This window comes from Aulostomus chinensis, chromosome 21 (genome assembly GCF_037954235.1).
Source record: "Aulostomus chinensis isolate RoL2024-O1b breed Wild chromosome 21, RoL_Achi_v1.0, whole genome shotgun sequence".
Lineage (NCBI taxonomy): Eukaryota > Metazoa > Chordata > Actinopteri > Syngnathiformes > Aulostomidae > Aulostomus > Aulostomus chinensis.
The window spans coordinates 7,005,325-7,018,599 of NC_141340.1; the positions used below are offsets into that span (position 1 = coordinate 7,005,325).

At 43.2% G+C, this 13,275-nt stretch overlaps 1 protein-coding gene across 6 annotated transcripts in view; it reads left to right on the forward strand.

The window, feature by feature from the left end:
- cacnb2a (calcium channel, voltage-dependent, beta 2a) overlaps nucleotides 1–13,275 on the forward strand; it is a 64,594-nt gene that overhangs the window by 38,290 nt on the left and 13,029 nt on the right. For 4 of the 6 annotated variants that reach the window (XM_086190891.1, XM_086190893.1, XM_086190894.1 and 1 more), the window contains one exon: nucleotides 6,946–7,065. In XM_086190891.1, the coding sequence (XP_086047017.1) occupies nucleotides 6,946–7,065 (120 nt within the window). Of the gene's footprint in view, nucleotides 1–4,034; nucleotides 4,439–6,945; nucleotides 7,066–13,275 lie in introns of those variants that run through there. The other 2 variants (XM_086190892.1, XM_086190896.1) reach the window with 2 other exon arrangements.

Here is a 13,275-nt window from a genome sequence, read left to right on the forward strand (position 1 = left end):
CCCCAATCCCCACACAGACCTGTTCAGTTTTTAATACTAAAACAACATGATGATTCTTTTGGCAAAATCTGAAGCCAGAATGTAGTATGAATGAAGCCAGTATGAATATGCCTCCCAGTATGATGGAAGTGACAGAGAGAAGGAAAATTGAATTGTGTGCTGAAGGTCAGTTCCTAGAAACTGCAAGAGGTGCACGTACCGCTCCTCCCCCTCTTGAGCAAAACCATCGAGACTAGAAAGCCAAAGCCACTGGGAATCCCTGGAGAGACTGCAAATGAGAGGAGCAGACAAAGTGGTTAAGATGGGATGGGATGAATGGAAAAAAGGTGAGGAAAAGACAGTGAGAGAAACCTTTTGGAAACCTGTGGAGATGAATGAAAATAAAATTAACAATGTAGCAGAATATTCAAGAGGTCTATGTAAGAAAAGCTAAAGAGGAGTCCGAGTGCACTTTATAGTACACGTGCACAACCTTTATGTTCTGCATGACTGCAGCTCTGGCTTTTTTATAGTGGGTATATGTAGAGAATAACCCTTATCATGTCTAAAAATGAAACTGGAAGCTTTTAGATCATCCCTGGTGGAACTATTTGATTCGCTATACGTGACTCTGTTAGATATGGAAGGCAGCGGCTACTAACTCACTGTCCTCTGTGATAAGAGCCACAGTGATTTGTTCTCGTGTAAAGCTCGCTGCATCATGTCTCATCTGCATGTCGAGGTCATTTGGTGGTCTCACAGAAAAGACCTCTATCTTCATGAATCAATAAGAGCAGCATAGAGACTGCCAGGCTTTTCCCTGTTCACCTTGCTCTGGTCAATGGAGGAGGACAGTCCCCTCCTCTCATTCAGTTCTGGGTTTCTTAGTGAAGATCATCAGATAAGAGTCACTAGCTAGAAAGTTCATACCGCGCAATTCTCCTCCTTTGTTTGGCTTGATCTAATCTCCCACTCTTGATGTGGTTCGTCTAGGCTGTTGTGAAACCAGACTTGGGTGTGGACCGAGACCTTGTTGAAGATGTGGTCCCAGTGCGCTGTGCCCTTTGTGGCTTAAACAAATTGATAACTCGTCCCCTTGTCTTGAAGCCCTTGCAAGGACTTTTTAATTCAATATGAATCAAGATCATCACCCTGCAGAATACTGTGTTGCAATGCCTTGCTTGGGAAATATGTTTCAGCTTTTTTTTGTAATGAAAAGACCAAGGAGTCTTGCAACAATAGAAATAATCATGAATTAACCCCAAAAACATATTGCCTAAGACTTTTATCGGCAATTCAAAAGGGTTGTCTGTCTGTACATTCCATTTTTTGTTGTCTCTTTTGTTATCTCTGAGGTCATTTCTTCAGATTTAGCTCAATTGTCCACCGAGACTCACAGATGAACTCAAAAGATTTTAGATTCTAGTTTCGTTTCAAGGTCAAGGTTACTATCACCATGTATCAACAGAATATCTCTGGAACTCTCTGAGGGAACTTCTCCACATTTCCTCCGAACGTCCACTGGGACCTGAAAGAGTTTTGGTGGTCAAAGGTTAAGGTTATTTTGGCAGGTTCGCTTTCCAGATGCATACAGCTGTATAGTATTTATAATTTACGTAGTTTCTGTGGATATTAGCCTGTGATAGAGAGATGAAGGAAACACATGTAGAGAAAATGACCTGTAACACTGTTAATATTTAAACCGGGGGTTGTGGCATTTGGCATGGATCTGTAAACTGCAGTGCTCAGTCTGTTTGGTGAGCCCAAAAAACTGTCCCTTTCCTCATGAATCAAATCAGTGTCATACTGCTGTTAGATTATTATTAGTGCCCTGTGTGTGGGTGACACAGTGCTGTCAGGATCAGCGTGGAAGCGGGTCTAGAGGTCGGTCGTGTCAGGCATGCCGGAGGCTCGTTGTGTCGCTCTGAGTCTTTGTCAGTGTTCCCATCAGAATGCCGCCTCCTCCCTGGGCTCCACAGCTCCACGTTCAGACCATCTGTGTCCTGCCTGCAGAGCTCAGGAGGCCGAGGACACTCAAAACCACCTTTCTGACCTTGCAGCACTTTTGAAAAACAGGAATTAGACAGCACCTGCAATCAGGCGGTGGATGATGTTGTTCAAGCTCCAACTGAGGTGATCAGATAATTTGATGATGTGATGGACAAGATTAACACAATACATCATTTTGTTTCTGCAGTAATTGGACCACATTGTCATGTTCTCATCCATCTCTGTGTTCAAAACATAATCTAGCTCAGGTAATTGCCTTCCTCGTTAGAGTAATTGGTCCTAATGAGCTAATATCACATTATTCTCCGCCAGCCTCTGCTTTCATGTACGATGTGTCATCTTTAAGCATCCATGTCTCGTTGTAAAGACCCTGAGCAGATGGAAGGCGTGTCATTGATTGGTTATGATAAGCACCACTGATTAGCATGTCAGCCTTTGATCTACAGTTAGTGCTCCTCAGGGAGTGACTGCTGGTCATAAACCAACAAGGGTATTTCAACCGCTGCTCCCACAAAATGACCCCTGACCTCACACAACCCTCATGACCGGTCAGAGGAGCACCGTGCGTCAGCAGTGAGGACATTTTTAACAAGCCTTCACTTGGCTTTTCACTTGTCTGGTCCTTTATGAAGATGGGCAACTTTTAATTAACGCTGTAATTATTCTCATTTGTCCCGTGTGGTTAAGCAATGCCCCACTCACATGCAATGAATCTCTGAGGTAAAAGCCTCGCCTGTCAAATCAGCAGAGTCCCTGAGAAGGAAACAGGATGTTCATTCATTCCACTCCTCGTGAACAACGAGCACAATCCCTGTGAGGGCTGCAGATATTGATCACTTTCATTATTTACAAATCTGACAAATATTTGCATTGACTGTAAACTGTGAAGAATGATGCTGTCCCATTGCCCAAGGCGGTGTATTCATGGTTAGTCTTTGACTGACATGTTGTCAGAAACAGATGTTCTTTACAGTTACAGTATAACATTTAAGAATCTGATACCCGTATTTTTTTTCCGAAAGTGATTCAAACTATGCAGAGTGTGTTTTCTTTTGACATCCTAAATGTTAATGCCATGGTGCCTGGTTCTTATCGTCAGCAAATTACCTAATTAGTCAGCTGACAGCCAATTATCATGCCAGAATACCAAATATTCTAATGTGTAAAAAAAAGGATTTGCAGTTTTTCCTGTCCTCCTAAATACAAGTACTAAAACTTTGTTTCAGAAACTCAGCCATGTTCGTAACACCCCTGTTACATGATTTCCTACTCTCTATGTCGTGTTAATGGTTGTGTGTTGTGCCGTTTCCTGTGTGTCAGTGTGGACAGCGAATGTTTCTGAAATGGTGCTGAAATGCTTGTCTGGCCAGAGATTTGTCTGTTTTTTAAAAGATTTTAGCCTCAACCCTGAGAAAACACTTAAGATTGATTCTTGCTCACACTCAGGTGAATGAGTGTGTTTTACATGTTAAACAGCCAGTACAGCCAACACACACTTCCCAGCAAGGTTCTGTGGAGAGACAGAGTGAGCAGATGGATTGACTCTTAGGGGGTAACTGAAGGGAAAAAGGAGGGAGTGACAATGAGGAGGAGAGGGAGGGGTGGACAGAGATGGAGAGGCAGAATCACTGAAATAGCGCAGGGGATCTTGTGAGAAGAAGTGTGCAGGAACACTGACAGGCTGAGAGGCAGAGAGGGATGGCGGCAGCACCTGAGAGGCAGCATCTTCATTAGCATGAGGAGGAGAGTCAGTCACAGGCGGCCACACCAGGACTCGTGTAGATAAACTGCCGTGTGCAGTGCTCGTGGAAGCTACAGCAGCGGATGACATGGAGGCTGGTGTAAAAGCTTAAACGGAGAGAGGTGGGGGATGAGAAGCATCACTGCCACCTGACTCATACTGGGAGTCAGCACCTGCAGCAGCAGTCTGAGCGTTCCGACTATCAAGGAGACTTGGCGAGGAGAGAGTGGCTGAGATTATGCGTGGGGCAGTGAGCTCCTGTGGATTCCCCATCTTTGGCGACAGCAGCAGCAGCGGCGGCAGCAGCAGCAGCGGCAGCAGCAGCAGCGGCAGCAGCAGCAGGAGCACGAGCAGTGGCTCTACAGAGAGCAGCAGCCTTTGCTGGAGCTGCAGGAAAATAAGGAGCCCCAACTCCAAACCTGTTCATTCTCCCCGAGATGAAAGAAAGTAGCATTGACATCCAGGGAGTAAAAGGAATCAGCTGTCCATGTAGCCACAGTGTTAAATATACCTGTAGCCAGAGCAGCAACGGTAGCTGCAGCACTGGTGCAAAGGTGACCACAGCAGTGCAGTCAGGTGTAGTTGTAGCAGTCGCAGGGGGGGGCAGTGGCTCAGGACACTGAATGACCAGTGTGGCTGATGAAGGCCACCTGGATCCGCTTGCTGAAACGAGCCAAGGGAGGTCGTGTCAAGAGCTCCGATGCCTATGTAAGCAGATTCTGTGTTTACGCTGTCAAAGTTGGTTTGTGTTTTGTGTGCATGTTCTTTGTTGTTGTGAGTGTCACTACCGCGTCCGTGGGGGGGCGGCCAGAGTGTATCATCTGGTGATGATGAAAAGCTGGGTGTTATCACTTATAGCTGTCACTTTCCCGACAGAGAGAGAGTATTACCTTCCTCTGACCCACTGCGACAGCGTTTACACACACTCCATCATTAGCGTGTGACATAATGTCATAATCACAGCCGATCAAGTATGTTCACAAGCAATTTTTGCAAAAAAGTTGCATATTTTTGACATTTTTATCCTTTATGAAAACCCACCAGCCTGAATGATGTTTAAATACTCCCAAATACACAGTTGTTAACATGCTTGTTGATGTTTTAAAAGGCACTGTAAGGTGAAAATAATTCCAAATGTGTTGAGAGATAAAAGAGCTGCTGAATGAGCTTTTATCCCCCCCCCCCCCCCATGAGTTATTCATACCAGATACAGTAGGATAAAAGAGACAAACGACTGACAAGCAGCAGGGTTTTATGTAAGATGGAGGACATAAATATGAATAACCTTGTAATATCACCAACAGTTGTGTCATCCAGTCAGGTAATGGAGAGGGGAGAAAGGTATGATCCTCCTTTGTATGTGTGTGATGGCTGGGTAATTCTAATCAGGCACAGAGTGAGGGTAGCTATTTTTAACTCAGACAGCAGAGTGTGATGGTGCAGTGAGATGAATGAAAGCCCTTGTGTGGGTGCATACGGGTAAAGATAAACCTCTTTTCACTTTGTTGAAACCTCGTCTTTTAATTGTAGTTTCTCGTTCGTGGCTGACTAAAACGGATTTGTGGGGATAGGAAATTATTCCTGTTCTGACTTTATCATAATGTTATGATGTGGTTCTGTGGCAGTGTTAACTGCGGTAAGAAAAAAAATCAGTGCAGCAATGTATTTATTGAAATTGGACTTGTTTGACTTTTTAAAAAGCGAATATATATGTTTATGCCATGGGAATGTTATGTCAAAGAAAACAATTTGGAGCTCGCCACAGCTAGCTCACTGAACTGTCTTCAGTCTGATAAACTGATGCTGTGGTTATTTACTTTGTTAGAAGACATAGTTTAAAGTTCCCACCAAATTCCTGTTTCCGCTGGCTTTGCTAATTTTGAACACAAATCCTATGAAGTTAGTTAAGGGATGACATCGAGCAAAAACTCTCGCACATTCACACGAACCTCGTTATTGTAATTCACTGACTGAAATCAAAAAAGAGGGCGGGGTTTACGATACTGAACCCGTCTTCAAGAGTGGAGGAGAAGATCATCCTGGCTGTCGCTGACAACACAGCCACCATCTTTGAGTTCATCAACACCCTTGACGAGAGCTACAGCCAGTGCCAGGAATTTATTTGATCATGTTGTTAGTCCAACTTTTCTAACATGAAATACAGAGCGCTAACTTTCACATCAGATACGGACTTTGGCACTGTCGGCAGAAAAATGCATGTAGTGGAGGAAAAAACAAACAGTGAAACTAAAATTAACTGGTTATCAAGTTTGCAATCCCACCGAGCTCAATGGGCGTCTCAGCGTATGTCTTTCTCAGAACCGATCGTTCGGGGCAGGTTAATTTCATAGTTGCTGAATTTAAATCATATAATATACTGTATTATACATTATCTTTCCCCTCTGTATTGAAATCATATGTGATCTTTGTCAGTTTTTAGTAAAATAAAAGTTATTAGTTACAGCCTGTCCAGCTGTCAGAGTGGAGTTCACCCAGTTAAGCTTCAAACTTTTCTAATTATAGATTCTGACCCAGTATGGCAGTATGGCTCAGAAATGAATAAACAGAAATAACATGCATCAATTACTTAACCTACGCCAGCAGCTATTTCTGATCTGGAATTCATGTTGCGTTTCACATGTGATGTGTAATACGGCCATGTGTGTATGTGCATCAACGTACTGCTCAGGAGTGTGTGGAAGGTGGTATTGGTGTGTGGGTGCTGGTTGTTCATGTGTAGATCTAAGACAAACAGCTCTGGTGTTCCTCAACTTTCCCCCTGTGTTCGCTCCAGTGTGAGCAGCCAAGGCTAGAAAAAGAATGTCTGGTCACGTGATTCGATGTTTGTGCTTTTTGACATCCTCTCTTGGGAAGAGAGGAAGTGTCGCCGGTTTGCTACAGTCCTTTCAGTTCTTGGGGTTTTGAAGTATTTGCAGTGTTGCGATTCATGCTTGCGATAACATGCCTGCTGATTCTATTGAATCACAACCTTCATACTTTATTTCAGGGAGCGTTCATTTGCGCTTAACACTTTCATCTGTGTGGGTGTATGTGTTTGAACGCTTCTAAGTTGCACATCAGAAGCCAAACTCTAAATGAACATGTCTTTGGAGGATGATGCATACGCTGGTCTAAAGCGTGGATACAGACGTCTGTGGTTAAGTTTCAGGTTGTTGTTCAGATCGGCTAAGGTGTTGATGTTTGTGTCTCCGCAGGGTTCGGCCGACTCCTACACCAGCCGTCCATCAGACTCCGATGTGTCCCTGGAGGAGGATAAGGAGGCAGTGCGCAGAGAGGCAGAGCGACAGGCTCAGGCACAGCTCGACAAGGCCAAGGTAGAGTATCACATACCTGACAGAGTTGGCCTCACTCTGTCCGGTCACTCACCGTGCGAGGAGGAGCTTCAGCACTTGATATTGTATTTTAATGGGGGTTAAAAACTTGGGGGCCTTTGTGTTTGTTGGTTTGATTTTTGAACCTTGAGAATGGGAATATTTTCAAAAGGGTGGACATTTAGCAGTGGGGACACAACTGAACAGTCCTAGCATACATTAACCTTGTTGACTGCTTATGTTTACACGTTGGTGTGACAGAAGTTAAAGGTTGTTTGATCAAGTTCTAGATTCATGATCACTTTCTTCAGTGCACTGGATCCCTGGTATGAATTCAGATTATTATTTATTTGTTATTTGAGAGCAACAATGCGAAGAAGAAGCTACAAGCTAATTTACATCTGCATCCCCTGGGCAGGCGTAAACTGTAGGAGTAAAGTGGGAATGATACCAGGGAATATGTACACTGCTGTAAAAGGAAATTAATCAAGCGTTAAAGTAAGATTGAAAAAACAAAAGAAATTATCATTTTTCAACACAAAGAACTAACTCTCTACATAAATCCGTTGGAGAAATATTGTTTGAAAGTATTCAATGTTCTCAGGGTGAGAGGAAAGACCTGAGGGGGGCTCATATTTATTGTTAGAATGAAGTTTCAGTGTTAGGGGTTCCAGCATGTGTTTTGTTTTTTTTCCCCAGTGTTTATGTACTAAAAAAACAGGTTTATAATCTTCATGTGAACTATGGCAGGGTTTTGCACAACTAAGTATAACAAGTAAATGGTAACTTCAGACTGCTTTACCACTTAAAGTCCCATCTCCAGAAACTTCACAGCAGTTTTCTTATTTTTGCCTCCCACCACTTCTGTCTCAGACTTTGGAATGCAAACTTATATGTTGTTGCGCTAAATGCCAAGCTATTATTAGTGGACAGTGCTGCATCACAAAGTAGGTGACTGTTAGAGAAGCGGGATGTATAAAAACGGATTCCAGCTGGTTTCTCAGAAAAAGAAAAGGCTTATAGGAGCTGCCCATGTGAGAGGTTAGGGGTCTCAGAGGGCTCAGCGTCACTGTTTATCAGAGCCAAGCCTCGCCTGCTCTGCTCTGGGCCACAATTAGCAGTATAAACAAACACACTCAAAACAGAGCTGGCTTGCTTGTGTGCGACAGGAATTGCAATGAGAGCTCTCTTCCTCAAAATCACTCAAGTCGTTGGCACCATTAAGATTTACGCTCCCTCTTGCTGCATCACAGCACTTTGCATAGTTCATGGGCTTCTATTTTTGCATAGTAACCTGAGCGAGTGTCTGAAAAATTGATTTATTGTCCATAACAGCTAGCTGCGGTATTAGCTGTTAGCTTTTGGCTATCCATTCATTCTAGCAGACATCTTCCTCCTGTGCTGTGTCTCTGTTGCTCGGAGCTGGAGAAGACAGATCATCCCAGCAGATCTATATTGGTATTTTCCAGAGTCACCCTCTCGAGCTCTCTAATTAAAAAGATAAGTCGACTTTATTGATAACCTGGCATAGATGACCCCCCTCTGGCATTTTGCATGACAGATTAGTAGTAAAAATAGCCGCACAGTGATGTGACCACCAGAGAGCGAGTGAGCTGGGGTCAGAAGAAGTGCAGACACTCCGACTGTAAGTCTGTGGCAACAATTCACAAAGAAGTCCCAGACAAAACACTGTGCAGTGAAAATATAGTGGAAAGGGATGTCATGGTACCAGAAATAGGAATTTCTGGCATCATAAATACCACCATAATAAATCAAAGCACAAAATAATAATTAGGTTGTCACTGAAATGAGAATAGTTGGGCCTGGGTTGAAGTTACTGCTAGCTTCTGGAGCAGCTGGGAAGAAAAACATGTGCTTAACACCTTAGCTTGGTTTTTGGGTTGATTTTAGCATTTGTTCCCCTACAAAAATAGTCAGCACGCATACAGGTCAGTGTGTTGTGGTGGCGTCACTTATTGATCTGTAGCTGTTGTATTTCAGGCTATAGCAGCACTGCACACAAGCTTTAGTAATCCTCTCTCGCACTCTCTCTCTCGATATTGCTGCTATAAACCAGCTTCTTTACACAAATAGACAAGTAGGCCTTTTGCTGCGTGTATCTCTGTCACCCATGTGTCATCTGTATTATTGTGGCATTGATTGGTACTGAAATTTAGGTTCTTGTGACAACTGACACCCATATTTCTTCGCTAGTATACATCCAGACACGTTTAACACTCTGTTGTCTCTAAGGAACCTTAAATTGGAGCTTGGCTCTACACTAGCTTGATCCAATCCTAGACAATGACTCACAAACGATGGCTTTTTCTTGGCAGGGACGGATTAATGTAAAGCTGCTATTGAGCTGCATGATATGAATAATTACTGGGGCTCTATCTGCATTGATGACTATTTTGGGCTTCTATTTTGACCACTGGTTTCTTATTTTATCGCACCTTTCACATTCTTTCAGTCACATTTGCAGTGCAAATGCTTTCTAGGTTGTAATAGAGAAAAGTGTGAACCAGAGAGCCAATTAATTGTGGCATTCTGGATTGAATGAACACAAAAGTAGTGTGAAGAAGACCAAAGCTTATATAGATGTTCCTCTTTTTATAGTTGTTGTGTCAGATTGCTCAGACGCTTGTTTGACCAATCTGCATTCACACAAGAAGTCATTTTAGGTGATTCCAAGTCATCTGATTAGTGTCACCCACATCCATTGTCATGAGACTGTAATCTCCTTCAAATCTCTGTTCACATCAATCTTAAAAGTGTGGTATTTTCATTGTTTTTATTTTTTTAAGGTTTTTTTTTTATGCAGCGTATGATAAAAAATCCTTTCGAATCTGAATTGTGCAACTGTATGTGTGAACATTGCTCGCTGGATGAAGAAATCAGAAATCAATCAAGGGTAGAAAAATCTCCTCCTTGTGCGGCTGCTGGGCAATGAAGTGGTGAATCAATCCAGCTGTCATTGATGAAGGGAGAGCGCTCGCGTTTCACCGTGTCACATTTGACTCACAAGGACAGCAGGCACTGGATACCAAGAGATCTAAGAAATTCTCATGCAGTATGAGACGGTACACAGAAACAACTTGAAGTGTACTTATACCGTAAACCAAGCCAGCGCTGTATCTTCCCACACTAAATTAATGAAGGCAGATTCAGTACATCTTCAGTCGATTCAATATGAGGATGCAACACAACATTTGAGGCTTCTTGTGGCTACTGTCAGATAGAAGAAGAAATCCTGAGAGAATTATTAAACGCAGTACGGAGAGAGAGAGGCGGGGGGGGGGCGGCTCTTTTGTAGCAGTGAGATTCTGTCATCAAGAATCTGCAACCTCAAAACTTGTTGGATGACGTGAGCCTCTGTTTCATGCCGGCCATGCAGAGAAAGGAAGCACTGATGTGACGATGCTTTAAGCGTCTTTGTCGCGATCCCTTGGCGATGTGCTGGTGCGCCTGAGTAGGGACATCAGTGATGCTGTATTTCACAGTTTATGAATTTATGAGTTACGAACTTCATGAACGTTTGTCGTTAAATCTGCGAGCTCCAGCAGCTTTTGAGGACACGAGCAGAAACTGGAGAAGGCGGAGGAGCGCTTGGTTTGAGTTAGGGAGCAGCGTTAGCCGGCTGAGAGAGCAAGCGGTACCTTAGCTAGCAAACTCGTTTGGGACGTCAGAGGTGTTTTAGCAAGGGGAAGTATCTAAGAACTGAAGAATGATGGTGGTATATACATGTTTGGGGGGGCGGGAAGTCTTCTGCAGAAAGGTGCGCTATATGGTACCACATACTAGTACTGAGTCAATTTACTTAAAGAATAACAAATGTTATGTCATCGATGTCAAAAAGTCGGTATCATCTCATTTAGATGTACCCATCAGGGCTAAAATGTGAGTCACGATTTGGAGTGAGATCGTGATTTTCTACAGCAATTCTTTTTTCTTTTTTTTCAACAAAACATTTATTGCACCTGATGTTTAGACGAGGCTTTTTACATTATTTTTTTTTACAGAGTTCTGGTGTGGTTTTCAAATCAATTTCAAATTGATATAACATAGGTATGGGAATTGAGGTTTTTTTTTTATGATTAATCGTACAGGCAGAGTATCGTTACACTACACACCAAATCAATTAACCTGTGATTGACATCCATTTTTTTTTTTTGACCAATGAAGCCTGTCTGAATCAATGCTGCTGTATCTTACTCATTAAATTCAGCACAAATTGATTAATCAGGGGATCTTTGCACTGCTGTAAATGAAGTTATTTGTTTCTGCATCCTGGCTCTCAGTCCGGCCAAGGACCAGTGCACACAGCTGAATTAAATCGATCGGATGCATTCAAGGTGAAGCAGTGTTGGAATGTTGATTTATTGTAGGAGATTGTGTGTGTGATAGAAAGGTTGTGGTGTGTTTCCTGGCAAATCGGCAGCAGGACCAGCAAGCGCTCGCTCCGTCAGTATAAATACAGCGAGGGCTGGGAGGTTGTGATGCGATATTGTGACAAGTGTCGTGTGGTGTTAATTGGCTGTGGTTCGTAGCACAACCTCTCAGGGTTCCTGGTAAAACAGGAGCCGGTTATAGCCTCTATTGTTTTTGTTTCCTATGTTCTTTGTTTAGCTACTCCTCGGTGCCGCACCCTTTCTGTCCATTTCCTTCGCTTGTCTTCCCTCGCCTCCAGCCGGTCTCTAACCCGCCGCCTATATCCTTCTCCCTCACTTACTGCAGTCAATATGGCATCCATAATGAGGCCCTGTGTTACATAAGAGGCAACAGAGGGCTCGACCAAGAGATGAAGAGATGCTGCTCAGGAGCGTAAAGGTGCCATCATGCACGGATGCAGCAGTCACCTGTGATACACGGTGGCGTGTTAGACCATCTGTGGTTGCCTACATGTCTTTAAGCCTATAGAAAGCTGGATCTGACAGCCGCCCGTGATAGATCACGGTGAGCAGAGCAGCTGGGAGGGAGGGCGAGGGAGGGAGGATGAGGCAGTGGTCCATGAGATGACCGAGAGAGCACTCACACACACGTACATACAGTACATACATGTTACTAATGGACCTCATACCTTGACGCAGCCATGTGACTGAAACCCTGCAAACACCAAGGACACTCTGTCCTCTACTGTACTTCCACTGCACACACACTGATTGGATGATCTCCGCAAACCAGTTTACCGTGGAATATTTACACTATTCTGTTCGCATGTGGGAAATGATCCCAGCAGGACATTATATAATCTCTCATCCTAGTCACCTCACACCTGTTGTATTTATTGCACTGAGGTATTACTGGACAATGAAGGCCCCAATGAAAGACGGCATCTCCTTTCAGGCCCCCCCAGAGGTCAGTTGATGATTTACTCTTGTAGAATTGAGCTCCACAGAGCTAAGACTGTTTTTTTTCTGATGACAGGGCTTCAGTTCCGTCAGTCCCACTTCCCATCCAGTCGCTGGTAACCATTTAATGTCACATTTATTCTTTAAATCTCAAATGCTGCTGCTTCTGTGTATTGGAAACAAATCGTGATTTCAACACAGACCTCAGCGTGTAAAGGTGCCAGATTGATGTTTGAACCATTTAAAATGTACCAGCATTGATGAGAACTGTGAAAGAAAATCAGATTTTATTGACATTTCTTGACAATGCGGCTCTTGTCCTTGCGGGTGGGGATGTGAATTGAGAGAAGCCACAAGATGCAGTGTGCGAGCACAAACACATCATTTCTAATCGGTTTGAACAGCGTTCAGTTGAAAGCATTTTGTCTCTCATTTACAGAACCGGGACTGTGTACGAACTCAGGGTTTTTATTTTCCTTACGTGAGGATTAATGATGGGGGATATATAACGTTAGCATAGCCCTGTTTTGGTTCCTGTCCTTTGTGATGGAAATATCTCGCTTTTTTTATCAGCTTTGCCTGCTCTGTCTGATGTGTTGTGCTGGCCAGGTTTATCACTAAAATAACCCTGTGTTGCTAAAACCCTTCAAGATCACCCATGTCCTATTTGTTTATTGCTTTTAAAATATATACATCTATATATCTATATCTATATCTATAGATATATATATATATAGATAAATAGAGAGATATAGATAGATGGATATCTATCTATATCTCAAACACTTGTTTTACAGAAAAGCCAAAACGCTAAGCTTTTTAAAACGGCGCAGACGTCCTAACAACAACGAGCTGACGGTTG